Below are 26,042 nucleotides of genomic sequence, written 5' to 3' on the forward strand. Positions count from 1 at the left end.
AATGGTTGTCTGTCTCTCTTTGTTAGCTCTGCGACAGACTGGCGACTTGTCCAGGGTGTACTTTGTTTTTTGTCCTAAGACAGCTGGGACAGGCTCCAGCACCCCTATGACCCTGAGTTGGATAAGTGGAGTAGGATGGATAACTACTAGTATTACCTTACTGAATCTTTATTCTTGTCTTTCTTTACACTTGTACTTTGATCTATATTAAGACATATTTAAATTTTAGGCTCTACAGGATTTAAAAAGTCATGACCCTGGTAGTCATTGAATAGTTGTTACTAAAGCAATTTCAGAGCCTCTTTTCACACAGCTCTGGCAGTATTGTGGTTATAGTGCAGATAGTTTCTCAGGCTGAAACACTAACATTAAAAAAGATTGAACGAGTATAGTAATATGAATATAGAGACAGTGTGTGGTGTGGAAACTCTGCAAAGGTCTTGACTAGCATTTCTGACAATGTGCTCACCACACAAATTTGCATCCCTTCATATCAGACTTTATGTGGTATCATACACTGCTTTGCATTTAGTCTCAATGCTGCAATAGACAGGAGTCTTCACCAAAATCATCTAAATGCCTTTTTTTGTCTAGAAAAATTAGAGTTTAGCTCACATTTGGAGATTGTGATACTTGTAGAATTAATGCGAAGGAATGCTAAAACTCTTCTGGTGAAACTTTACGTTTAATACCAACATGATGATTCATTAAAGTGCTGTCAGCACCAGAAATAATTACAGCTTCTAGATAACATGCATGAAAAAGCAGCTGTACCCCCTGAAGTCCAAATAAAATGAATAAGAAGAAAACAAAATTATATCAAATGCTTTTTGTCAAGTTTGTAAAGTCAGGTAAAATCATACTACTCTACATTGCTGACTATTTTCTTGTGGATATTTTAATAGTTTTAGGAAAATTGAAAGTATTGGAGATAAAATCAGCTTTAGCATGCCTGTAAAATTTAGTAGACATAAGTAGTTATATACTTTGGAACAACAGTTTGGCGAATCCGCTGAGTTATTTAAATTTTTGTATTTTAATTTAAATGTTTTCAATATCACTGATGCTTCCTTCTGTAAACATAACTCAGGTTTTCATGACACTGACTTTTCCCTCAGCTAAAGGAAAACTGGAACGTATAACAAACTCAGTACTTACACAGTCGAACACAGAAAAGTGGAACCTCCATGTTGTCTTGCTGACAGAATTTCAGACCAATAAAGTGTTTAGCATAACTGAAGACCACTTCTTCCTGTTTGACTGCTGAAGTATAGAGGCGTTATCTTTCTACTCATGAGGCCTTATCCTGGGGTTGGATCTTGTACTTATACCTGTTCAGCCCAAAATCACCTCAGTAGGCCTTTAAAGGGCTGAAGTACTACAAACTAACTAAAGCATCATAATCCCTCAGTACTGAATTCAATGTGTAATTGCAAATCATATCATGTGACTTGGTTGTCATAGCTCATACATTATAGCTCACAGTGGATTTGTGTTGTTAATAACATACAAAATGATCCAGTGACCTCTACAGGGCATAGTGTTTAACAACAGTCCTTCTGGGGTTCCTACTAAAATGACAACTGTGAAACTGGTTGCTAAACATGATTTTAAATGGTGCACGACTTCTTTGCTTTGCTGCTTTTTTGAACTGTCTGTATGCCTAAAGTACACATTTATTCATCAGTCATTTACAAATTAATGTCACCCATATCAGTTTGGACAGGACAATTCAAAAGCATTTTCACAACTTTATATTCTAACTTTGTTATACAAATAAATAAAATTAAAAATTCAAAGCATTTGCTATTTGAACTATATGGATATGGTCTTACTGTAAGACTTATTCTGTTTGAGCTCATTTATTGACATTGTCAAGAAAAACATGTTATTTTACTGTCACTGTGTATCATTCATAAGGCACTGTCATTATTTCATCATTACTTCATTAGTCTGTATCAGTTTATCATCAATATTATCATGTATCATGGTTTAGTACATCTGCTATAATACAAATACTCTATCCAGCAGAAGCTGCAGGTCCAGGGAGCCCGTAGTAAAGTCATATAAGGACATTGAACTCTTTTTAGCCTGAACCCACAATTTCACAAAATACACACACTCATGTACACTATTGGCTAGGTTCCCAGGAAACATGAGTGGAAACATCTGGTTCAATTCTGGGAAGTCTTGTTGTTCTGAACATAGAAGGAGATATGGGAATTCTTCTGACGTCATAATGGCTATAAAGCTTTCTGTCTTTGGGCAGACGAAGAAGTTCACCTTCCCGCACTGAAACGGTGTGTAACTGTGTGTGTTTAATAAATCCCTTTTTTGGACCCCTCCTAGGACTATGCTTATTTTCCTTCCAAATCAAAAGAACCTTACAGAGCCTATCTTCACAACATATAGGTGTTTTTATACGATTATTTGTGTTGACCCACTATGGACGTTCAGTCGTAAGTCTCTTCCTCAAAATTCGAACCGCGACAGTTTTGGTGCCGAAACCCGGTTTAAGGAGGGACTAATGGGGTACACTTAGATCTATAATATGTTTTTTTTCATCCCTAAATTTGGATATTGTGTATTCTGCATTTGTAAATTTTGTATTTATAAGTCTGAGAGAATATAACAAAAGCTAAAGTTAGTATCCGGTTACATTTTAACTTGAAGGTGATGCTTCTACATTATTTTACTGTGTCATGGTTACATGCAAATATGCATGGTTATCTTAAACTAAACCAACTGCAAAAAGTGATGTAGTTGAAAGAAGGACTCTGGAAGGACTGCAGCGGGTAAGTAACTGTTCATTTCTAATTTAACTTTTGCCCAACTCAAAATTTGTGTCTGATCTGTCAAACAATTGCAAGTAAGCACACATGGATGTATATAGGACACTGTATATGGAATGCAGTAAAAGTTACTTAATAGTTGTAAAATGATATATTCAGATAGATTAAGACGGACAAAACACTTAAAGATAGTTTTTCAAGCTTTAAGCTGCATAGTTGTATATAAACATGCCTGGACTATTTTCTTGTTTCTAACAACCCAATGGTGTGTCACGATCCTGGGTCTTTTGACCAGGCGTTTTGAGTTTAAGTTTATTTGGAGGTTTATGGTTTATGTTTAAGTTCACTGGGTTTTCTAAGTTCATTTGTTTTTTAACTTCCCCCTTGTGTTTTCAACCCCTGTGTTAAGTCCCCCTTGTCCTTTATGTGTTTCATATCTTTTGTTGTCAAGTTCATGTTGTCATGTCTGCGTTTCATTATGTTTCCTGTTTTATTTTGAAGAGGTCCTGTGTTCCTGTGTTGTGTTTAGATTTACGGTTCCCCTGTGATGTTGTTCTGTGCATGTGTGTCAGCTGTTTCCCCATGTGTTCCCACTTCCCTCATTATCCTCCTGTATGTATTTAGTCCGTGTGTTTCCAGTTAGTACTTGTCAGGTTGTTTGCTAGTCCACATCGTGTCTCCAGGTATGCAAGGTCTTCATGTTCAAGGTTTTTTCATGTTTTAATTTTAGTTCACCCAGTTAACGTTATTCTTTAGTTTCACCCTTGCCCTTTGTTTGTATCTATTTTTGCCAACCTTAATAAATGGCTTGTTTTTTTGTTAATCCGCGTTACGTTTCACATTCTGTTTTGGTCTGCACTTGAGTCCTTTTTTTACTATACATACAGTCTACCTCAGCCAAACTGTGACATGGTGTAAATTCTAATTAAAGGGTTAAATATCCTTATCAGAAATGCTTTGATTGATAGATATATATATATTTATCCCTTTTCTGAAATAAATTTTTGCCTATTTCTAAAATTTAAAAAAGGAATTTATTTGTTTTTCAGAATCCAGAATGTGTTTTCTGAAGAATGAATTCTGCTTTAAACACCCATTTGTTGCTGTTATTGATGGTGTTTGCCCAACTCCCTTCTTCCTTTACTAAAGGTAACTAAGTGAATCCACAAAGTTATCTTGAAGCATTTTGTTTGTAAAAGCAAATATGAAAGTCAGTCGCAGTTTTCAGATTAGTTTCATTTGCAAAGCAGTGGCTACCAGTTTATCACATTCCACTGTTCTCATATTTAATTTTAAATATTCAAAAATAACTATTCATGATCGAACACTTTCTGTCACCCAACTCTAACAGAGCAGAGTTCTAACTCTACAGTCTCTAAACCAAAAAAATAATAATTATTATTTTTCTTTCTCCTGTCTCAGGTACCATTCAGGTAATTGGTTCATCTCACCCAATAGTTGCTTTAGTGGGTGATGACGTCATACTGCCATGCTATTTGAACTCCTCCATAAGTGCCTCAGACAAGACGGTGGAGTGGACAAAATATAAGCTGGATCCCAGATTTGTTTATGTGTGGCGTGATGGTGGTGAACTGGAAAGCAAAAAGAATCCCTCCTACAAAGGAAGAACAACAGTATCCCTTCATAAATTAAAGCTTGGAGACATTTCACTGAATCTGTCTAAAGTGAGACTTTCTGATAGGGGAAGATATAGATGCTTCCTTCCAGATATGGGTGAAACTTTAATGGAGCTCATTGTTGGTAAGAAATATCTGATATTTATCAATCAAAGAAGTGGTTTAAGCTTAAACTCAAATACAAAGTATCGCCAGACATTAGCATTATATAACAGAAAAGTAGTTTCTATTCATATGAAAAAGTCTGTAAATGTGCAGCCAAATCGATCTCTTATTTGGAGTTCCTCTTAATGAAATCATGGTGCACTCTGCCAAAGGAATATTGTGTGCTTCATCTTAGGGGCTGTATCCCTACCTGTAATATTGCGTGTTCAAAAAGCCAAGACTGGAGTTGCATTACAGTGTGAGTCTGCAGGCTGGTATCCAGAGCCTGAGCTGCTGTGGTTGGACGGTGAGGGAAACCTCCTCTCTGCTGGACCTACAGAGACCCTCAGAGGTCCTGATGACCTCTATACTGTCAGCAGCAGAGTGACTGTGGAGAAGAGACACAGCAACAACATCACCTGCAGAGTCCAACAGAGGAACACCAACCAGAGCAGAGAGACACACATCTACATTTCTGGTAAAAACATGATGAAACTCAGGTCACATAGTGAACATGCACATCCATACAGTGTGGTCATGTCCAAACACAATGTTTACTCAGAACAGAAAGGCAACACAATTTTTGGTCCTGCTTTTGGTGATATTTGAAGCAAATCCCTTTTATTGTCTTTATTCTTTAAAATATTGGCAAAAATATAGGTCATATAAAAAAAGAAATCAAATACACATATACGACTGTTGATTGTGTTATTGGGATGTGATTCATTATTTTCTGTTTTATTGTTTCAGATTATTTTTTCACGGCCCCGCCAAATCCTGCAGTGTGTCAGTCTGCTCACTCTCTTTGTTATTTCACTTTTCTGCATTCTTCTGGTGATCTTTGTTGGCTGGATACAGAGAAGGAAAAAGATCAGTAAGTCGTATGCAAAATAATTTAAAAATTGTTTTCTTTTCTTGCAGCTCAGTGATTGATTTACAGTGAAGTGATGAGTAAGAGTGCTCAGACCTGTTTTTTAGTATCAAGAAAATCTCAGGATGTCAATAATGCTCATTCACTTGACGCTGATTGGGGTCTCAAAGACATTAGCAGCATGATGCTGCAGTAGTACACGATAGTAAAACAGTCCACTCAGAACTGGCCAATTAAAGATGTTTTTCATGTCCTCTTAGGATCACATTTGAATGCATCATACTTTAAGATGTCTTTTTTGAGTCTTAACGTTGTGGATGACCAGATTGTGTATTATCAACCCAAACAGATTTTTTTCTAAACCATCAAGCAGTAAAGTGAAAAAAAAAAAATGAGGCTGACAAATTTATTACACCACCAAATGTCCTGTTTTCTTATACAGGAAGAAAGAGGTTTCTGCCTTCCTCTTTACAATCCTTTGTTTCCTCTTGTCATAAACCATTGCTCCTGTCAGCTCCTCAAGCTGCTCTTGCAAAATGACTCATTTTAGAATAGAATAGAATAGAATTCAACTTTATTGTCATTGCACATGCACAGGTACAGGGCAACGAAATGCAGTTTGCATCCATCCAGAAGTGCTTTAGTGATATAGATATATTACAATATATATTAGCAATAATATAGATATGTGAGTATATTACAGAAATGGGTCTATTATGGTATGTTATAATGTACACGGTATGAAGTATGTTGTGAATATTCTATAACTATAAGTATGTACAGGCTGTAGTGAGTACAAGCTATGTACAGGCTATGAACAGGATATAAATATGAAAAACTATACAGAATATGAAATAAATAACTTTACAGAATCTGAGATATACAGCTATACAGAAATGGGAACTATGCAAGTTGTAAACAGTTGTAGGATTAAAGATTATCGAATGTACAGAATGATTATTTACACAGAGCTATACAGTAGTGCAGTTAAGATAAGTGAGATATGTGGATAATTCTACAGAGGCTATATAAAGTGCTGGTGGTTGTGAGTGGTGGTTCAGTCCATGTTATTATTGTGTGTTTGAGGGTACAGTTGTCCATTGTGGGTGTGTGTATGTTCAGTCCATGAGTTTAACGTGGGTCAGATGTCAGGAGACAGAGTTCAGGAGTCTGACAGCTGTGGGGAAGAAGCTGTTCCGGTACCTGGTGGTCTTAGTCCGGAGGCTCCTGTAGCGCCTCCCAGAGGGCAGGAGGGTGAAGAGTCCATGTGATGGGTGACTGGGGTCTTTGATGATTTTCCCAGCCCTTTTCAGACACCGCTTCCTGTAGATGTCTTTTATGGCAGGAAGTGGTGCTCCGGCGATGCGCTGGGCAGTTTTCACGACCCTCTGCAACGCCTTCCGGTCCGAGGCAGAGCAGTTCCCGTACCAGACTGTTATACAGTTGGTCAGGATGCTCTCGATGGTGCAGCGATAGAAGTTCACCAGGATGTCTGAGGACAGGTGGTTCTTCCTCAGAGTCCTCAAGAAGAAGAGGCGCTGGTGAGCCTTCTTGACCAGCTTGGAGCAGTTGGTCGTCCAGGTGAGATCCTCGGAGATGTGGACTCCCAGGAACTTGAAGCTGCTCACACGCTCCACAGCCGTCCCCTTAATGTGGATGGGTGGATGTGGGTCAGCATTCCTCCTGTAGTCCACGATGAGCTCCTTGGTCTTCTCGGTGTTAAGCAGCAGGTTGTTTCTGTCGCACCACTCAGCCAGACGATCCACCTCCTCCCTGTAGGCGGCCTCATCGTTGCCACTGATGAGGCCAATCACCGTGGTGTCATCTGCAAACTTAATGATGGTGTTGGAACCATCAGCAGGTCTGCAGTCGTGGGTGAAGAGGGAGTAGAGGAAAGGGCTCATCACACAGCCTTGTGGTACACCGGTGTTCATTGTGATGGTAGATGAGCAGTGGTTATCCAGCCGGACATGTTGGGGGCGGTTTTATATACTTTGTTGTAGTAGCATTTATCACAAAGGCAGACCAAAGGTATTTTTCAAAGGCAAACCTGGAGAATGAAGAGTGGCTCAAATGCCACAGCATACAAGTAACCATTGTTTAAAGTAAAGATTAATCTAAAGTAAATATCCTTTCTCTGTGCACAGGGATTCAGACAAACCACGCTGTAGCTCAGATGGAACAAGACTGAGACAAGCAGAGCCAAAAGAAGAAATGGAGACTCATAAGATGTTGGAAAAGAGAAGACAAGAGAATTAATCAGTGACAGTATGCTTTCATATAGTGTGTTTATTTCAGAACCTTTCGTCTTTCAGCTGCACCATTTAGGGAGTGATCATCTGTGTCCATCTATTTCTATCTCTATCCTCCTCTGTCACACCAACCTCCTTCGCTACATCCATAAATCTTCTCTGTCTAATTCACTGAGCTGTTTCGTCCGACCCATTACTTGACATACTTCTTGAGGCAAACTTTACACATCTGTGGCAATGGGATTGAAAACACATGAATTCAAAAAGTAAGAGGTGTGGCTCAATACTTTTTTTTTTTCCATATAATTTACTATGAAAGTAAAAACCACCACTCAGTAGACTGCATGCTTAAACAGCAGTTTATTTAAGTTTTGATTTATTTTCTTGCTAATACATATAGAAAAATATTTAAGCAGCTAAATGTGCTTTGGTATTTGCTATACATAAGGACGAAAAGGCAGTACATCCAGTAAGATACAGACCATATCATAAACATTAAGTGGTAACCATGAAGAGATTTTTAATTTAGTTTGTCATATGATTTTACTTAAAAAAAAAAAAAAAAATTCAGAGAAGGAAATAATCGTTTTGAGAAGTTAATTGGTCTTTTGGTGTCTTTTTTTTAACTTTTTTTTTTTTTTTTAGTTGTACAGTTTTGTTTAATAGTTGTGATGTGCACACTGTTGAATAAATAACTTAATAATATCTCTTTCTTTTATTCATCCAAATATGTTTTTTAATCAAAACATTATGACATTATGTATTATAGGCTAGAACAGATGTGCGACAGTTTCTACATCTGTAAAACACAGTAAACTCCATCTGGTCATCATTGTCATTATTTCCTTAATAAACATCCTTTACGTTATCAGTGTGTTTTTAATCTATGTTAACAGCTCAGCCATACCAAAGCAAATCACTGGGAAGTAATTAACAAGTTATTTCACGTTCAATGCAGTATTCTAAGAATGCTACATTTTATTGCATATATGGTCATTAGAGCACAGAGGCCACTGCATTAGGTTTGAATATCTATCTACAGTATTCTGGCTGATGTATGAATGATATTTCTATAGGCAGACTGATCATTTCATTCAAACCAGCATTAGCTTCCTCGAGTGACAGAGAGCGAGTGGATAAATGTTTTTTGTTAACATGAATGTTCAAGATGTTCAATAAACATGTTAAGTGTGTATATTTTCTTTTTTCTCAAGTCTGTTTGCTTTTGCAAAATGAAAAGCAATTAATGTAGAATAAAAATGAATGATATTTAATCATGATTAATCAAAGTGAATCCACTGTAACCCTGTGATGAATCTCATTAAACATTTGAATTGTTTGACAGCACTAATATATATTATATATTAGTCTATTCTTGCATATTAGTGTATATAGTTTTTTTTAAAGTTGTATTTCACACAGAGAACCTGTGTTAAAAGACTGAAGAAAACTATTCAAATTATCTTTGAATTTAAGCATTTAACATTCTTTGTGTTTATTCTGCATTTGCTTCATTATATTGCATAAATGTCAGTTACAAGCTTAAATATAAAATGCAATGCAACCAGGCTATTGATCAAGTAATTGCGATTAATCGCGATTAATTACAGAATATTGTGTGATTAATTAGTTCATTTTTTTAATCTATTGACAGCACTAGTAATTATATATATCTAAAATATGTGTATTCTTTTAGTTTTCTCAAGCTATATTAATCAACCGAGACAGTTTTCTTTTTCTATAAACATTTTGTTATGTCTAGGAGGGTCATTTGTGTGTCTGTTACTTCTGCGGTTTGCGTTTGATGAGCTGCAGCCACTAAATAAAACCTTGGGTAACACATGCTGCAAGAACTCAGTGCACACCTTTAAAAATATACATGTGACTATATAATGGTTATATCTATTCTGCTTTGCAAACATCAACAGTCATAGTCATATTCACTCACATATTGAAGTTAGTCTTTTTTTTTTGTTTCTTTTTTAAGGTAGTTGCAGAAATAAAATAATTTTTGAGTCTCTCGCATTGTCAAAATGCAATGCAAATGTATTTTAAACAACAATAGATTAAATGTAATAAAATAAAAGAACAACAGTAAAACTGTAGTAACCAAACTTATAAAAGTGTTTATGTGCTTGATGGTGATTTCTTGTTGATTATGATTGATTCATCAATCTATGAGTTCTTTTTTGGTCCGAGTTTCCCACAGTGAAGGAGTCCCACAAGCAGTATCAGCAGAGCTACCATCACAATAGTTAGGACGACCCGCAAAAGGAGGAGGAGGTGAAAGAATTGGTCCGAACAAAAACATGCCTCTCTGGGAAGCCCTGCAACGACACCACGTCACCATATGTCACACAAAACTCATTTACATGTTTTTCTTTTTACTTCTTACCATTTTGTCTTCTTGGGACACATTAAACTTCTCTTACTGTAATCCGCAATTTGTAATGTAATGGTAGGGTTAATTTTATGTATAGGGTCATATACTTATTAAGAAAATAAAGCTTAGACTGTATGCCATGACAGACAACAAATGTGTAGACAATTTATCCAAATTTCTCTGATGTTTTAAAGCAACAGTATTACAAAATACAACTGAAGAGTTCAATATAAGTGCTGTAAATAGCTATTTATGGTTAAACAGACACAACAATCAAGCACAAAATCCTTATTTTGATATTTTGAATCATGTTTATGTGTCACCTCTAACAGACAGCCATTTTTCTGATGATTCTCCTACTCCAGATATTGTGCACTTGTAAAGTCCTTCATGACTCTTGTAGACTTGGTGGATGGTCATGTTTCCCACAGAGCTGGTCCCAATGAAGAGGCCATCTTTATAGAAGACAGCTGGAAGGTTTGCAGACGTCTCGTTCAGGCAGCTCAGAACCACAGTTTCCCCCTCCATCACAGGATGAGCAGGGCTCTCCAGGGTCACCGTGATATCTGATTAAAGTAGAGTTTATGAATATTTTATAGTCACTGGGTCTTTTACTGGGTCTTATCAACACAATGTTTTTATTTTGAAGAGAGGGCTTGTGTCTATATTATATGTTTTATGTTTATTTTCTTGTGTATGATTTTCTTCTGTTCCTGTTAGTTCTGTACTATATTATTTGAGATCTTCAGTCTAGTCATCAATGACTTCTTCCTGTATGAGTTTTCTTCCTGTTCCCTCAGTCTTCTCTTTGTGTTTTTGGCTTCTGCTTCTGTTTCAAGTCCGTGTCTCCATTTTCCCCATTTGTGTGTGTGTATGCACTGGCCTAATGGAAGACCTATGCAAAGGAGTTTTCACCAGGTGTGTGAGTTTCAGAGTCAGACAGCTGGTAGCGATCAAACACCTGTCCTGATGATCTCATTTGGCAACTTCATAACGAAGCAGCAGTGGCTCAGGCTTTTCTGGATCATTTCCCTGAAAGCAGTTTCTAAAGCACTACTGCTGCAGTTTTTTGAAATTATTGTGAAGTTATATTCACCAGTCTGTCACTGTGTGCAAGATTTGGAGTTTATGAGACATCAAGTGGTGAGACTGACTCTGGATTCTGTGAGAAAACTGACATTGTCTCAATTTAAGCCCTGTGGAAACTGGACCTTCCAACTGCTCTGACTTTTTTGAACTCTTTTGCTATTCACTGTATATAAATGCATGTGAGTGAGAGTCTGGCCTCTATTTACGTCACACTGACAAAATATTTATATCACATGACTGTTTAATTAACAACTGTGACACGGTACTATGAGACACAGCACAAACCAAAACTAAACACACTGAAAATCTTTAAAGAGGCAAGACAGATTATCAGTGTATCTATTATGTAATAATATGAAGTAGTGTAAAAAAGACAAAAAGAAGTGTAAAAAAATGATTCAAATTCTCTCTAAATTCAGGGTAATCATCAGAACGTTGCAGAAATCTTCATTGGCAGTTTCATTTGCTGTAACTTTAAAATGTTTCTATTTGTGACTCACCTGGGATCTAATAGTTTCTTGCAAAAACAAAACAAACTCAAAACAAAACAATGAAGAGTTTGTTTTTGTTTTTATTTTTTTTCCAAAATTGTTTTGCAGTGAAATTACTGCATGTGAACCATGAAATGATAAGGCTTAACAAGAGGGTTTAGACTACAGAAGATGAACATTAATAATAAGTATTACCTTCTTGGTTTTGTTCTTCCAGAGTCTTATTTATCACAATCAACCAGCTTTCTGGTGATTCTCCAGCTTCCAAGATGGTACACTTGTAGAGCCCTTCATCAGATTTGGAAACATTGTGGATGGTCATTTTCCCAGAATAGCTGGTCCCAATTTTTAAGTCATTTTTATAGAAATCAGCTATTTGGTTTAGAGAAGCTCCCTTCTTTCTACAGTACAGGTTGATAGTTTTCCCCTCCATTACAGGTACAGCAGGACTCTCCAGGATCACAGAACCAACTGAAAAAAGAAAAAAAAAAAGAGAAATTGAAGCAGAGATAGTTATCATGAGTGACAAAAAGACTATCTACAAGTTCTAAAATAGGAGCTATAACAAAATACAAACTTATTAATTGTACAATGAAAAAAAAAAACAGTGTTTAATAAATTGTTGTAGATGTTATTCATAGGTTCACAGCATTTACAAGCAGAATATTTGTGTATTTTAAGAGTCTGTCTAATTTAATCTGCTTCACAAACCCCACAAGAAGCCTTCTTGCACTGGCATCACACTTACAACAATGTCACTATTACAGTGATATTTAGCACACAGCTAAAATCTGTCCTTTCGAAAACAGATGTAGAAATCAGTGCGAAAGAACTTAATGAAACGTTTCCCTACCAGACCTGATGTTACCAGGCAATATTTATCACAGACAAGAAAGCAAATATGTATTGCTGGGGCATCGTGAATAACCAAGTGTGATTATTGACGCTGCCAAGATAACTAGTTATGCATTACTTTACTAATAACATTCAAACAATATATATAAATGCAATAAATGAAGTTCACTAAACGTGCAATTTGACTTAACATTGGGATAATTTATTCAAAATAAGTACATTTTTAGCACTGCCTCAAATTGGAAGATTGAATATTTAAAGGAAATGTCTTGGAATTCTGCTGTTGTAACACTTAAAAAACCTTATGAATGTAATACTATTGTACGGGAATGAACTGATCAGACCAGCAATTTATGGTCCGGTTAAATTTTGATAGAACTTTTCTGAATTTCTCTGCATTTAGTAATAAAGTTGTAAAACTTGGCAAAGGGGAGCTGTATTCAATAATCAATAAAGCTATCCTACAAGATGTAACAATTGGAGATGTGTACTTGTTGCAGTAAGCATTGGACATTTTTTAATATCCCCTTAACTTTATCATCACTTGCTGGCCACAATTGAGTTGGTTATTTGATGATTTACTTCTGATTTCATTATCCTTCCATCACCATTCTTGAATATATTGTGGGTCTTTTTAAATTAAATTCTTTAGATGCTGTAAACTTACTAGTGACAGTGATGCTGAGAGCATTGCTCTTCCATCCTTCTTCATCTTCACACCAGTATTTTCCAGTGTCAGTTTCAAAAGCATTATTTATGGTGCAGTTCACTGTTGGCGTCACTGTGTAATTTGTACATGTTGGAATGAAATCTTCAATATTTCTTACCCCTCTCCATTTAGCCAGGTGATTTAAACCATCACAGCTAAAAGAGATGGACTCATACTCAAAGAACTGCAGTCTGGTTGGGAAGACAGTGAGAATATCTGGATCTGAAAAAAGAAAAAAAAGAGCATATGAAATTAAGGTTTTTATTTAATTATCCACAATTCTTATATGGTTATAATTTTTTTTTTTTTATGTCATTATTTTTTTGATCACTCGATACACTTACTGATATCAAATGTCTAATTAGCAGTTTCATCTGAAACGGGTAGTCCAAGAATGACTGTTGTTCAAGTGAAAGGCCAAAGTTTAAGAACTTAGTGACACTTTTTTATGGGTACACAAAACATTGAACACCTCATAATGAATACGTGTTACATATATACATACCCATACACATATATTTTGTGTTAAAACACTTTGAACAGTGAATCCCATTTTTTATTGAGAAACTTTAATGATTAAATGATTTGGAATTTAAAAAACAAAATACATGTCCATGAACTAAATTTCTTTTATTTGAAATTTTTTATAAATTTTTAACCATGTGATAATGAAAGATATTCAGCTAGGATAGGGGTTTTGACTGTGACTTTAGAGCAGTAAGAAATAATTAGCCTTGCAAAGCAGTTCAGCAAAATTCAAATATGCATCTGTTTTTGCAAAACTTAACTTCTCACCAGTTTTTGAAGCGTAACTGTGAGAACAGTGTGCAGTCAAAAGCAAGAACATGTTCGGGACTGGAGGAAAAAGAGAGCAGTACATCAGTCATGCTGTTGATGCTTGGATCCAAAGATATGTGTCAACATAGTAATATCATTGTAATATCATGTATATTATGGCCCAAAGAAACACTTTTTAAGCCCATTTTATGAAATTTAAATAATTCCAGGCACAAAGAAAGTTATTGCTCATGTTGTAAACATTTAATCTCTAACAATTCTTCTTTGATACATTTTTTATGTATAATATATGACAACTATATATTAAGAATAAAAAAAAATTAATTGATGAATTATTGGTGAATAAATATAGGTACACTCAGTACTCACGCAGACAGGTGAAAAATGTTTTCATCTCCATGCTGTCTAGCCTGACTGACCGAGCATCACAGGTCTGCAGAAAGATATAACGTATGTCATACTTCCTGTGCAGACTATTTTGGCACATATGTAGGTTTGAGTCAATAACAGTCTTGTTATTTCCGGCGCCCTCTTGTGTGGCAGCCTGTTACGGCAGCTCTGCTTATTTCGGAGCTTTTTCTTATTTCCTCCTTTTATTCTCGTAACCTTTTAACTTAAGTTGAAGCATTTTCATTCTGTTATCATGCACTACGGTTTTGTGCTAGTTCTGGTAATTTCTCTCTCTTTTTTTTCTAATTTTTTCACCCGTGTTTGGAAATCCAGAACGTGGCTCCTTTTTTTTTTTTTTTTTAAGGTTCAACTATACACTCTTAGGGGGGTAAAAAGTTAAAAACCCACACTAGCAAAGAAACTAGAACAAAGGATCTTTTATTTATTTGTCATTGACAGCAATCAAAACTGAGAAAATTGTGCCCACCTGGCTCCAATTGCCACATTTACAATTACTTAAATTTTTTTTATTGTTTTTTTTTTAAATGTTGTGTTTTATAATGTGTTTTATTTTATATTAGAAGATCAAAAGCAAACTCTCTTGGTTGGAAAAAGAAAACACAATGGCATCATTAATCTTCTAACTTCTCTGCTTCAACCTCAGACATTCCATATGAGGGTGAAGAGGTGACCCTTATACGGTACCCTTATGGATAAGATGGTGAAGGTTTGCTGTGTTTTGGTGATCATGTGCCCCAGTGTGGTAGTGAAACCAGGGAAAAATGCTCTTGTTAAATAAGTCTTGTGCTGTATATGTAGTGATAGGTTTTCAAAAGAGCCAGTAAATTACAGAATGCTAGTAGTGGGTGATATTATATAAATGCTGTCATGATTTTATGTGAGCATTTTGTCATTTGTAAACTATACATGACATTGATTCTACATTGATGTGATGTTCTACAAAGTGGTTTTAATTAAAAAAAAAAAAAAAGGAAAAACATTTGTTTGTTCCTTTATTCAACTTTTGAACAGTGTTACTTAGTTAGTGCATTTTCAGTAAATGCAAATTATTTACTTGGCAATGCACTTCAGGCATGAATCTAGACCCCCTAAATAAAACATGGGTTACTCAGAACACGGTGCTTGGAGAAATATTTTCCCATCAGTTGAGACAACTCCTCCATAGTAGCAGGTGGAATTTCTTTTTTTGACGACAGCTTCTTTTACCTGTCACAACGAATGGTCTGTTTATGTTTTGATCGAGAGCCTTTTTTTTGGGCAGCTAAAGAGTAGAAGTCTATCTTATGGCCAACCTCTGGCTGTATCTTGGTCATATTGCCCTGCAAAACCCAGTATGCAGGTTCATCTGTAACAGTCCTTGTGCCACGGATCACCACTGTTACTTCTACTTTAAACAGAAGAGCAGTGACATGGCTGCAGGTCTCCGCGACTCCGGCCGTGACAGGTGCAGTGGTCGGCTTCAACCTTCCCTGTTATGCTCACAATGACCAATGGCTGCAATGCTGGTTCATTGAGTCTTTGAGAGTGCAGGACCTGAAACACACACAGACAAAGTTAATTTAAAGACAAGAACTTTAATGAAGCAAGGCCGACACAAATGTGTTTTATCTACTTTCAAATCCATTTATCATAAATGTAACAAAGTAAGCACATACATGCAATTTTTTTCTTTTTATGTATCCATCTATAGTTTATCATCTATAGTATCACTGGTTATATTCTAAATCTGCCTGTTTTTTTTGTTTTGTTTTGTTTTTTGTTTTTTAAACCTGCCAGCAAAAAATGAAGCTAAAGTATGTAATGCAAGGATGTAATCACTGTCAAGATGGAGAAAGCATAAAGTTTGACTTTAAGTGACAATTAGGGACCCCTAATATGATAAGGAGACTCTGCAGGTCATTAATCAATGTATAAAACCAAAAAATAATGTATTTTAGTGACACAGGACACAAACAAGGAAGCAAGATGTATAATTAGGATTATTTATAATAAATATGAATTAATTTGTTCAATTTCTTTAACCATAGAGAATAACTAAATCCTTCAGGACAATGTCACATCAATGCACTGAACTCACTATGTTATCCATCTAACAGAGCCTACGCATGTTCTCACTGTAATTTACCCTCATGAATGAATTTATTAATGAATCTGAATGTTCAGGGTACTCAGTACTCAAGCTTACTTACCTTTGTTTGAATGACGATGTATTCACAACGTAGAGGCTTAAAAATAACCAAATCTTGTATCCTATCCATGGTGAATTGGATGTGCGCCTCCAGAGATTTATAATTGCGAAATTGGTTCACCGTGTATGCCCTGACTCCACAGACAAGGTACGAGAATAGATCATGGCAAGTCAATAGCGGTTGGTCTTCAGGATTCTCCTCCACGGCCGTATTTCATATGGGTCCACATTTGCAATGCACACTATTTTTTGCCTTTTTTTGTCTCTTTACATCCGGACGCAATTTGTCTCTATACCGTCCTTTTTCTTTTGAGATCCTTTTATGTATGGTTTGTAGCAATCTTCCTTCCAACACAGTGTGTTTGTTTTGACTCGTGGCCTGCCAATATGGTGCCATGCTCGCACAATGCACATTGAGGCGTTTCTACTAGCCCTTGCAACCTATCCAGTGTGTACAGTATATAAAAGCATTTGGACAATGATGCCATTTTTGTACTTTTTGCCTCTTTACACCACCACAGTGGATTTTAAATCAAACATTGGATGTGTTATTGAATTGCAGACTTTCAGCTGTAGTTGAATATTGTAGTAATACTTTTGAATACCAAAATTACAGCCCTTTTTATACATTGTATCCCACTCTCAGAGGCACAAAAACGAACATAAATTTTAAGGGGGATGCCATGGTTTACACTTAGCACTCCCTGATTTGTACTCCTCAAGGTCCTTCTGCATGGCAACGGTCATAAACCTCCAATCAGGGATCTTGTCCTGTGTGAGAAAACCACTCTCTTACAGTTGTTACCAGGGATGTTTATTTTCATGTTAAAGTAAGCTTTGACTGACACAATGAAGTCTCTATTTGTTGTTGACTAGAGCATCCTGTTATTATACACCCAAGGCTAAGCAGCCTGTCCTGTCTGAAATTGTGTTCTTTGAGCGTTTAGCAATTTACCTTCAACACTCAACTCTTTCTGTCTCTCTTAGTTAACACTTCATAATGCTTGTATCCTTTTATTGAGGAGTATATTAACTATTATGATTATACACTGCGATCAATATTGAAAAGAAACTTTATTAAAAACGTATTTCTAACAGTTGCTGTTCCCTTCTAATTATCCAGAGAAGAAAGGCTTTTAAACATGTATTACATACATGTCAGAAATGAATTATGAAATAAACAAACAACTGTTCTAAACCTTTTTTTTTTTTTTTTTACTTTTTTTGGCTACTAAAAGTCTTAAACCACTTTGAATCCGGATGACCTTGACCTCAAGGCCAAGTTTAGAGGTCAACTTTTCTAAGAATCTTGAGAACGAAGAGGCAAATTCATATCATAGGTGCATGTACAAAAAATCTCACATGAGTTCCAGTCCTGGTGAAATGGAAATACCATAGGTGCATCCACTAGGATGCTGAGGGGCAGTACTGCTCCTACCAGTATTTCTTAAAGTTACAGCTGTTCATTTTTTTCTAATATTTTTTCTTGTATTTTTATATTTTATTATGAATTTATTATGTTTTGCTTGTTTACTTGAGAAACAGAAAATATAACTTCAGTTAGTCAAAAAAATCTACTGTTTGATTTTTATTGTGGATGTAACATGTGATGTTCAGTATAGGAGATTAAGACCATTAACATGACCAAACAGACACACTTAGCCTACATGGTCCAAGTAGCTTCTTTTTTTCTAAAAGGAGCAATATAATGGCTTCACATAAATGGTGAAAAGAAGACAAAATTATCATTATGCCATAAATAATTGTTCTGTGTTTTCACAGATTAGTTTTTTTTTAAATATGTCCTCATTATCATTTAATTACATCTCTTTTCACAAGAGAAAGAAGGGGTTTAATATGTAAACAGAATTTGTATCTGGAAATGAAATTTAGAAGTTAATTAATTTTAATTTTCTTTTGTAGAAATCATGAAACAAAGCAAAGACTGCAACATTAAATCATGACAAATGAGAAATCCTGACAAATTTGTTAAGTGATTCCACATTTATTTATATTACATCAAACGAATTATCTTGTGGCTACATGAAAAATTATTTATTGCATCGTTTTTTTGAATTTCATTTGTTTGCATTACAACACAATATTTTCACTATAACTGTCAAGGCAGGCAGGACGGACTCAGGCGCACACCGAGAGATACAGTTAAACAGTGCTTTATTAATCCACACCATGTATACATATATATACGTGGGGGGGAAAGGGTTCCAGGGGTCCACAGGGTCAGGGAAATACAAAATGTCCACACATGCTCCGGTACCTCACTCCTCACAGGTTATCCCTCGCACACAAAACTCTATGCCTCCGCAGGGACCATGACAATAACACAACCAAGCTAAAAAATATGTTGTAAAGCATTTTTTTGAATTTTACTCACACTTAACTCAACTCCTCTTATTCCAAATATACACAGACTGAAAATGCAACCCGAGATGAATATTTAAGAAATGTGACCGAATCTTAGCAAACAAAACAGCACAGTAAACGGGTTGCACAGTCTCCGTGATTGCGCTGACACTCCTTTCACTGATCTGTAAAGAGGGAGAAAAGAGGATTAGTATTTTTAGTAACCAGAGCTAAACCAGAACTAACTCATGTTTTGTTGTACAAGATTCATGTGTTCAACAACTATGTTTCCTACCACTAGGTGGTGACAAAGACATGATTCATGTTACTGACATTTAAAATATATATATATAAATATATAATATATATTTATATATATTTTATATATTTAATATATATATATATATATATATATAAAATATATAAAATATATTTAAAATATATGATATTTAAATTCAGATATTTAAAAGTACATGTTGTCTTTGCATTTAATATATTCTTTTTAAATATTTATTTGTTCATATAATCAGTTTATTATTTGAATATTAACAGCATAGTGTGTCACTAGCAGAGGCCAAGAAAATACTGTTGAACTGAAAGAAATGCACATAAGCTGTTAAATTTAGTAGTACTCAATGTACTTGAGGCAATTAGTTGCCTTATTTTTTTTATTTTTTGGCGTTTCGTGTGACATGTTGTTCAGTTTTTCAAATTTGATGTTTGACTGTTGTTTATTTAAAAATTATTACAACATTGAGTTTTGCTATACTAAAAAAGTGACTCTGTTGTACTCATTCCTTTTAAGTTGTGTCATCTTTAAATGGGGGATATGAATGAAAACTTTAAGTACAATTTACTGAATATTTTTAAATTGAATTATGAAAATTTCTGTTTTTTAGTCAGACAGTACATTGTCAAATGTAATTAAAATACTGAAGTGCTGACAGCCTTCAACATTTATCTCCATCTATCCATCGATCTTCTTCCGCTTAAGCAGCCTAAGCAGAGAAGCCCAGACCTCCTTCTCCCAAGCCATCTCCTTCATCTTATCCGGGGGAACACCAAGGCATTCCCAGGCCAGCCGAGAGATATAATCTCTCCAGTGTGTCCTGGGTTTGCCCCGGGGCCTCGGCCTGGTGGGATATGCCCGGAACACCTCACCCACGAGGCATCCTTATCAGATGCCCGAACAACCTCAACTGGCTCCTTTCGATGTGAAGGAGCAGCGGCTCTACTCTGAGCCCCTGTCGGATGGCTGAACTACTCACCCTATCTCTGAGAGAGAGTCTAGCCACCCTTCAGAGGAAGCTCATTTCTGCCATTTGTATCCGTGATGTCATTCTTTCGGTCAAAACCCACAGGTGAGGGTAGAGATGTAGATCGACTGGTAAACTGAGAGCTTCGCTTTAACACTCAGCTCTGTTTACACCACAACAGACCGGTACAGCGTCTGCATCACTGCAGCCGCTGCACCAATCCGTCTGTCAATCTCCTGCTCCCGCCTCTCGTCACTTGTGAACAAGACCCCGAAATACTTAAACTCCTCCACTTGGGGCAAGAACTCATCCCTAACCCAGAGTGGGCAATCCACCCTTTTCCGGCTGAGGACCATGGCCTCAGATTTGGAGGTGCTGATTCTCATTCCCACCGCTTCACACTCGCCTGCAAACCGTTCCATAGCAAGCTGTAGCTGTAGGCTAGCACACGATGAAGCCAACAGAACCACATAATTTTCATCAATTTAGAAAAAAAAATAAGGAAATTGTTTGCCTTAATCAGTTCTGCTGACTTCTTTGGGTTTACAATCATGAAATGGACTAAAAAAGAAACAACAACCAAAATATCAAAAGAATCCCATACCTCACCACTTAATTGCAGAATATTGGCATTTCTGAGGAGTGAAAGCTGGATCTGCAAGAGTAGCTTGCACCATGAAGCTGCATTCTCCCGAATCCACGGAATCTATGGAAATAACCAAAATTACAAACCTTTGTATATATAATATTTAAAAAACTGAAATTATGTTACAAAACGTAGGATAAAACTGATATTTGATTCCTATTATTTAGAACATGCATACATTTTTTATATACACTTTTAACATTTGAACCATGTCTGTGAAGGTTCTCAGTCATCCAGGTCATCGTAGCCTAAGCTTGGAAAGAAAAGCGTCTGGACTTCTTCAAGTTTGTTGAAGACGTTTCATCTCTCATCCGAGAAGCTTCTTCAGTTCTGAGAGCAATTAGTGGAGCGTCCCAGATGTTTAAGCCCTATTGGGAGTGTCCCTAAGAGGGTCATGACCCCTTAGTGATGCTCTGCCTAATCACATGAGCCAAGCTGTGGAAACGGGTGTCAGAAATGTCTTCAAGTAACTTAAAAAAACACCTTTCTTTCCAAGCCCCTTAGACTTTTGAACCATGTTTTTTTTCCCCCTTCCCTGACGGGAACAGGCTTACTTCAGTCACTGGTAGTTGACAATGGAAACATTTTTATTTCTAATGGGAAAGGACTTGTGGTACTTAAACCTCTACAATATTTTCTTTGTGCTAAGCATTGATATGATGCTTAACGCTTAAGATGCCAAGTTTTTTATTATCGAGACTAAGTATTAGAGTAAGTTATTTTTTCAATCTGTACACTATAATCCAGATTCTATTTTTAAAACACATATTCATATATAAAGTTTTAGCTTAATCAGGAAAACTGTTGTGGAGTTTATGCAGCATTAGCGTAGGATGTGTTTTAAATAGCTGCATAAAGTGGATACTAAGGTGCACATCCTCCTGCACTGAGGCAGAAGCACTAACTACAAGCCAAGGTCCTGCTCATATAGGGTTGAAAAGCAAAAATGTAAAAATCTGGACAAGTGAAACCAACACTGAACAAAAGTGAAAAACAGGCTTTTAAGCAGGTTGATGTTGCTTGCAGGTAAATAGTTTGTCTGAAGCAACAGAGGAATTGTATTTGCCAATTTCTCATAACAGTCAGCTATAATTTACGTTTCAAACTTGTGTGAGAAAATGTGTGTAAAATACTTCATACAATATAATATAGTAAAGAATTAAAATATGAATAGTCACCATATATAGGCTGCAGAGTATTGTTGTCAATGAAAGTAGAGTGTAATGTGTGAAAGGAGGGTTCATCTTTATCTGGAAAAGAAACTAACAGAACATATATTGTAGCATATACACATTATATATTGTAGAGTAGCATTTTAAGAGTTAACTTATCATCTAGCTATTACCACAGGTCAATTTTGGTTTAACAGCAGATTGCTATTTAGGTATAAATATCACACGCAGCAGCCTCAGAGGACTGCAGACTAACACGTTCACAGAGCTCTTCTTACCTTTTTGTGTCTGTGGGTTTGTGACTTTGTTTGTCTCGAGGCTCAAATTATCAGCGGCAGTTTCAGTGTCTAAAAGAAAATGCCAGAGATGATGTGAACTTCAAGCAGAACGGCTATAAAGCATTTCTTGTAACAACTACAAAACAACAATGTATTTTTACAACTATTTCTCATTTACAAATGATCTCACTCAATGCTATTACTGAGCATATTACAGTGATGTTATGTCATGTGTGATATGATATGAAGGTGTGCATAGGTGTTCGATTCTATGCCATGAAGAGAAAATTAAAACTGGCTTTCATAGAAAAATATTCCAACAATAGTTTTTGACAACTACGTTTTGGTAATCCGAGGCCCTCATGGATAAGTTGATAACTGATGTGTGGAGGGAGGTAAACTGTTTTTAAGGATGAAGACATGCAAGGAGGCTCTCTGTCTCATTACAGATAGTGCCTTGGTAAGGCAAAATGACTTTTTAAGTGTTTTAATATTTTTAAATTTTCCACTTTTTCCCCCATTTGATTTTCAGCAGGTAAGAAAGGTCCATGTACATTTACGCATAATTGTATAATGTCTTATACCAGTGTTTCCCAAAGTGTTTTTTTTTTTTTTTTTTTTTTTGCTAGGCCTCCCTTTTTTTTAACAAGAAAATCTTGAGTGATTTGAACCAGGGGAACGAATTATGGCAGGTTCAGCCTGATATTATTTGTATCCCACTGTAACGTTACTGTATGAAGAGCTCACATCTCCAAAATTTCATTATAAGAAGTGTTTGAACTAAAAATCAAGAATGTTGGATACTGTTTGTCAGTGATTTGGACAGCCCAGAATGTGCTCCAGGGGGTGTGCCCCCCACTTTGGGAACCACTGGCTTATACCAACATCACATCACATCCTTCCATTGCTTTTAAATAAATAAATATATATATATATATATATATATGTGTGTGTGTGTGTGTGTGTGTGTATATGTGTATCTGTATGCATGTATCTCCCAATAATGAAAATAGTAAGAGGAAAAAAAGTGGCTCAGATCCTACCTCTCTTCAGATTCTTGGCAACACCACACTGCCCTTTGTTTTGATCATTCATTTTGATCTGTAATAACACTAAAACATTAAAGAGAATTTTCATTATCAACATGTTGTGTATTTTACATATATATATATTTTTTAAAAACATAACATGTTATACCTAGCTTCATCTTCCAGTAAAGTAGTCCCAACACCAGAAATTGCAGTGCCAACACAGCAGTGAGAACAACCCACAGCAGGGTGTAGTAAACGTGTGATGAAGGAATTTCTTCATGAGATAGTGGAAATACAACTAATACTGGAAATGGAGAAAGAAAGAAGTTCTTTACGGTTGTTGTTTAAGTTATTACAGATCAGCTAGAAAACTGGACAAGAACAGGAAAGCAAACTATTTGACTAATGTGTACAATACTGTTACAATAAACTATACATATATTACAAAGGAAAAAGAAAACAATTGAGAAGACTATGCAATCCTGTGAAAAACTAAGTACACAGTCACTGCTTTCATAGGAATTATAAGGTAAGTAGCAGACAGGTGATAATTCCCTTGATTAGTTGATCTCTGTAGCCAACTCTGTAAAAGGAGTTTTGATTGTGTGTTGGTCTAGAGCATTCAGATGTATATCAATACAATGCCATTATCTTCCTGTGAGTGAACATCTGAGCAAATTCACCCCAAGGTCAGACCTTGTAATGGTCAGAGAAATTCTAAAAATTCCAATAACTGCATCTCAAAGACTACAGGCCTGAGTTAGCATGTTAAATCTTAAAGATCATGAGAATGCAATTAGAAAAAATACAGCTTGTTTGAAAGGTTTGCCAGAAGAAAGCCTCTTCTGTCTAAAAAGTATATGGCAGTATAGATTAGCTGTGTAAAATTGCACCGGAAAGATCCAGAAAACATGTGGAAAGACCAAAGTGAAAGTGTCTTGCAATAATGCACAACAGAGGAGTTGGCAAAAACAAGCACATTTAACAGCTGTCATGCATTGAGATAGAGGGGTGCAATTATGGGCTTGTATTGCAATCACAGGATAATGAATTAGCGGTAATAAAAGCCGAGGGAGGTCAACAGGGATCACTGACTGTTTTAGGAGCTTTTTGAGATCAAATAGAAGAAAATACAAAACATTAAACATGTTAACAACACAAAAGCCATATTAAACGCAGACTACTTTAGACCCAGAAGTAGGATTCGTCGCGTCATCACTTAACGACCGGATTGGAAAATGTAACGATGGTAAACTGTTAGGAGGATTTGGAAAAGTAATATATGGCCGTTATTTTAGTAGGTTAAACACATGAAAAACTCCCCAAAAAACAACTTGGTCATAAACTCTGACACTTCCCTCTTATACGGGACCTTCTTAACCTTAACGTGCTATAAAATATGACTAATCTAAAGGGATGCTTTCACTTTCATTCTTAGTAGCGCACTGACCTGTTTATTTGAACAATGACACCACCAACTATTGTTAAACTGTAACCGTTGATATTATTTCAACATTTGAAAGACCTTGAGCTAAAATACATTTTGTGATGGAAACCAAATGTTCTTAGCACATCTGGTTGCAATTTCAAATACAGTGTTGTCATTCATTTTTAAGTGTTCCTTCTTGATTGATTCCTCACTTGTTCTCTATTTAGAGCACACCTTTAAATACATTATTGTAAAGTGGTATTTGTGTAATGACATTTTGCCATAAAGTATAATGCATACAATGCAATTTAGAAACACCCCTGTTGCTTCAGTAAACAGTACAAAACCCTACATTTAAAACATATGTATTTCATAGTTTATAGTATTAATATATAACTACTAATTAAATTTTTTAATGCAACCCAAGAAAATACCTTAACCCTACTGATAAGTTCTTGTTGAAACTGTCATCCATATGACAGTGCTTATTTAACAATGTCTTCATTTACACAGAGGTGTTAATAAATCTGTACTTTGTGCGTATCCTGAGTGTACATATCAAAAGTATACTGTCTGTTTTCACCAATTATGAGGATCCATTACCTGCGTTGATGTGTGTCATTTGAAGAATGATAACTGAGTGGAAAAACACTGTAGTCCATACACTGAGTCGAGATTTAGAGGATCGTCTGTCCTTCTGTCGAGGCATTGTGAGCTGCAAAAAAATTCAAATACAGTACAGTTGTAAGACATTTTCTTTCACACTGGAAATCAAATTATGGTGAGAAAAGTTGAGGATATCTTACTGTTGGCTCACTTTTCAATCAGCACATTAAAAGTCAAGTCCTTAAATCAAATAACTTGACCTGCACCTGCTCGATCTGTCTTATCTACCTCTAAGTCTATTAAAATCTACTCTGTGCAGCAGAGCTGTAAAAACACACCACACCTATAGTCTGATATAAAATGTTGTTCAGGGACAGACTTCAGGCATGTCCACTGTGTTCTGAACTACATACGTTGAGTGTCACATATGAGATAAGAATACATTACTCATTAATGATCAAGTTTACACTAAAGAGAAATCTTACTGTTGTGTTTTAAACCAAGTTAACAGTTTAACTAAAATCATAAATATATGTGTGTGTTTTTTTCTTTATTTCTTATTTTTAGCTCCTTCTATAATGGGTTACATATAAATAAAAGGCTGTACTTTGACCTGGTTGCCAGGTAGCTGATTACCGCG

General features: G+C 35.9%; 2 protein-coding genes and 1 long non-coding RNA gene across 5 annotated transcripts; 1 reads left to right on the forward strand and 2 right to left on the reverse strand.

Annotated features, from left to right (window-relative positions):
• Positions 1-2,074: 2,074 nt before the first annotated feature.
• On the forward strand, positions 2,075-8,891 carry LOC120746483 (butyrophilin subfamily 1 member A1-like). Of its 3 annotated transcripts, none has more exons than XM_040051897.1 (6): positions 2,075-2,795; positions 3,842-3,941; positions 4,215-4,553; positions 4,770-5,051; positions 5,432-5,447; positions 7,592-8,891. In XM_040051897.1, the coding sequence occupies exons 2-6, from the start codon at positions 3,866-3,868 to the stop codon at positions 7,701-7,703; spliced, it is 825 nt and encodes a 274-aa protein (XP_039907831.1). In that variant the 5' UTR covers positions 2,075-2,795; positions 3,842-3,865; the 3' UTR covers positions 7,704-8,891. The 3 variants fall into 3 exon arrangements, with proteins under 3 accessions (XP_039907831.1, XP_039907832.1, XP_039907830.1); XM_040051896.1 differs by having other exon boundaries at positions 2,077-2,795; positions 5,324-5,447; XM_040051898.1 differs by lacking the exon at positions 5,432-5,447 and having other exon boundaries at positions 2,076-2,795.
• A 302-nt stretch (positions 8,892-9,193) lies between these two features.
• On the reverse strand, positions 9,194-13,213 carry LOC120746484 (contactin-2-like). Its single transcript, XM_040051900.1, has 4 exons — positions 13,182-13,213; positions 11,855-12,130; positions 10,403-10,645; positions 9,194-10,023 (listed from the first exon to the last, which is right to left on the reverse strand). The coding sequence occupies exons 2-4, from the start codon at positions 12,090-12,092 to the stop codon at positions 9,872-9,874; spliced, it is 633 nt and encodes a 210-aa protein (XP_039907834.1). The 5' UTR covers positions 12,093-12,130; positions 13,182-13,213; the 3' UTR covers positions 9,194-9,871.
• Positions 13,214-18,778: 5,565 nt separating this feature from the next.
• Positions 18,779-24,098, reverse strand: LOC120746485. The gene is made up of 6 exons (XR_005698864.1): positions 23,534-24,098; positions 23,380-23,448; positions 22,337-22,405; positions 22,065-22,148; positions 20,845-20,946; positions 18,779-19,169 (listed from the first exon to the last, which is right to left on the reverse strand). It is a non-coding gene; the product is annotated as an uncharacterized LOC120746485 (long non-coding RNA).
• Between the last annotated feature and the right edge of the window lie 1,944 nt (positions 24,099-26,042).

This window comes from Simochromis diagramma, unplaced genomic scaffold, assembly GCF_900408965.1.
Source record: "Simochromis diagramma unplaced genomic scaffold, fSimDia1.1 OVJJ01000672.1, whole genome shotgun sequence".
NCBI classification, from domain to species: domain Eukaryota; kingdom Metazoa; phylum Chordata; class Actinopteri; order Cichliformes; family Cichlidae; genus Simochromis; species Simochromis diagramma.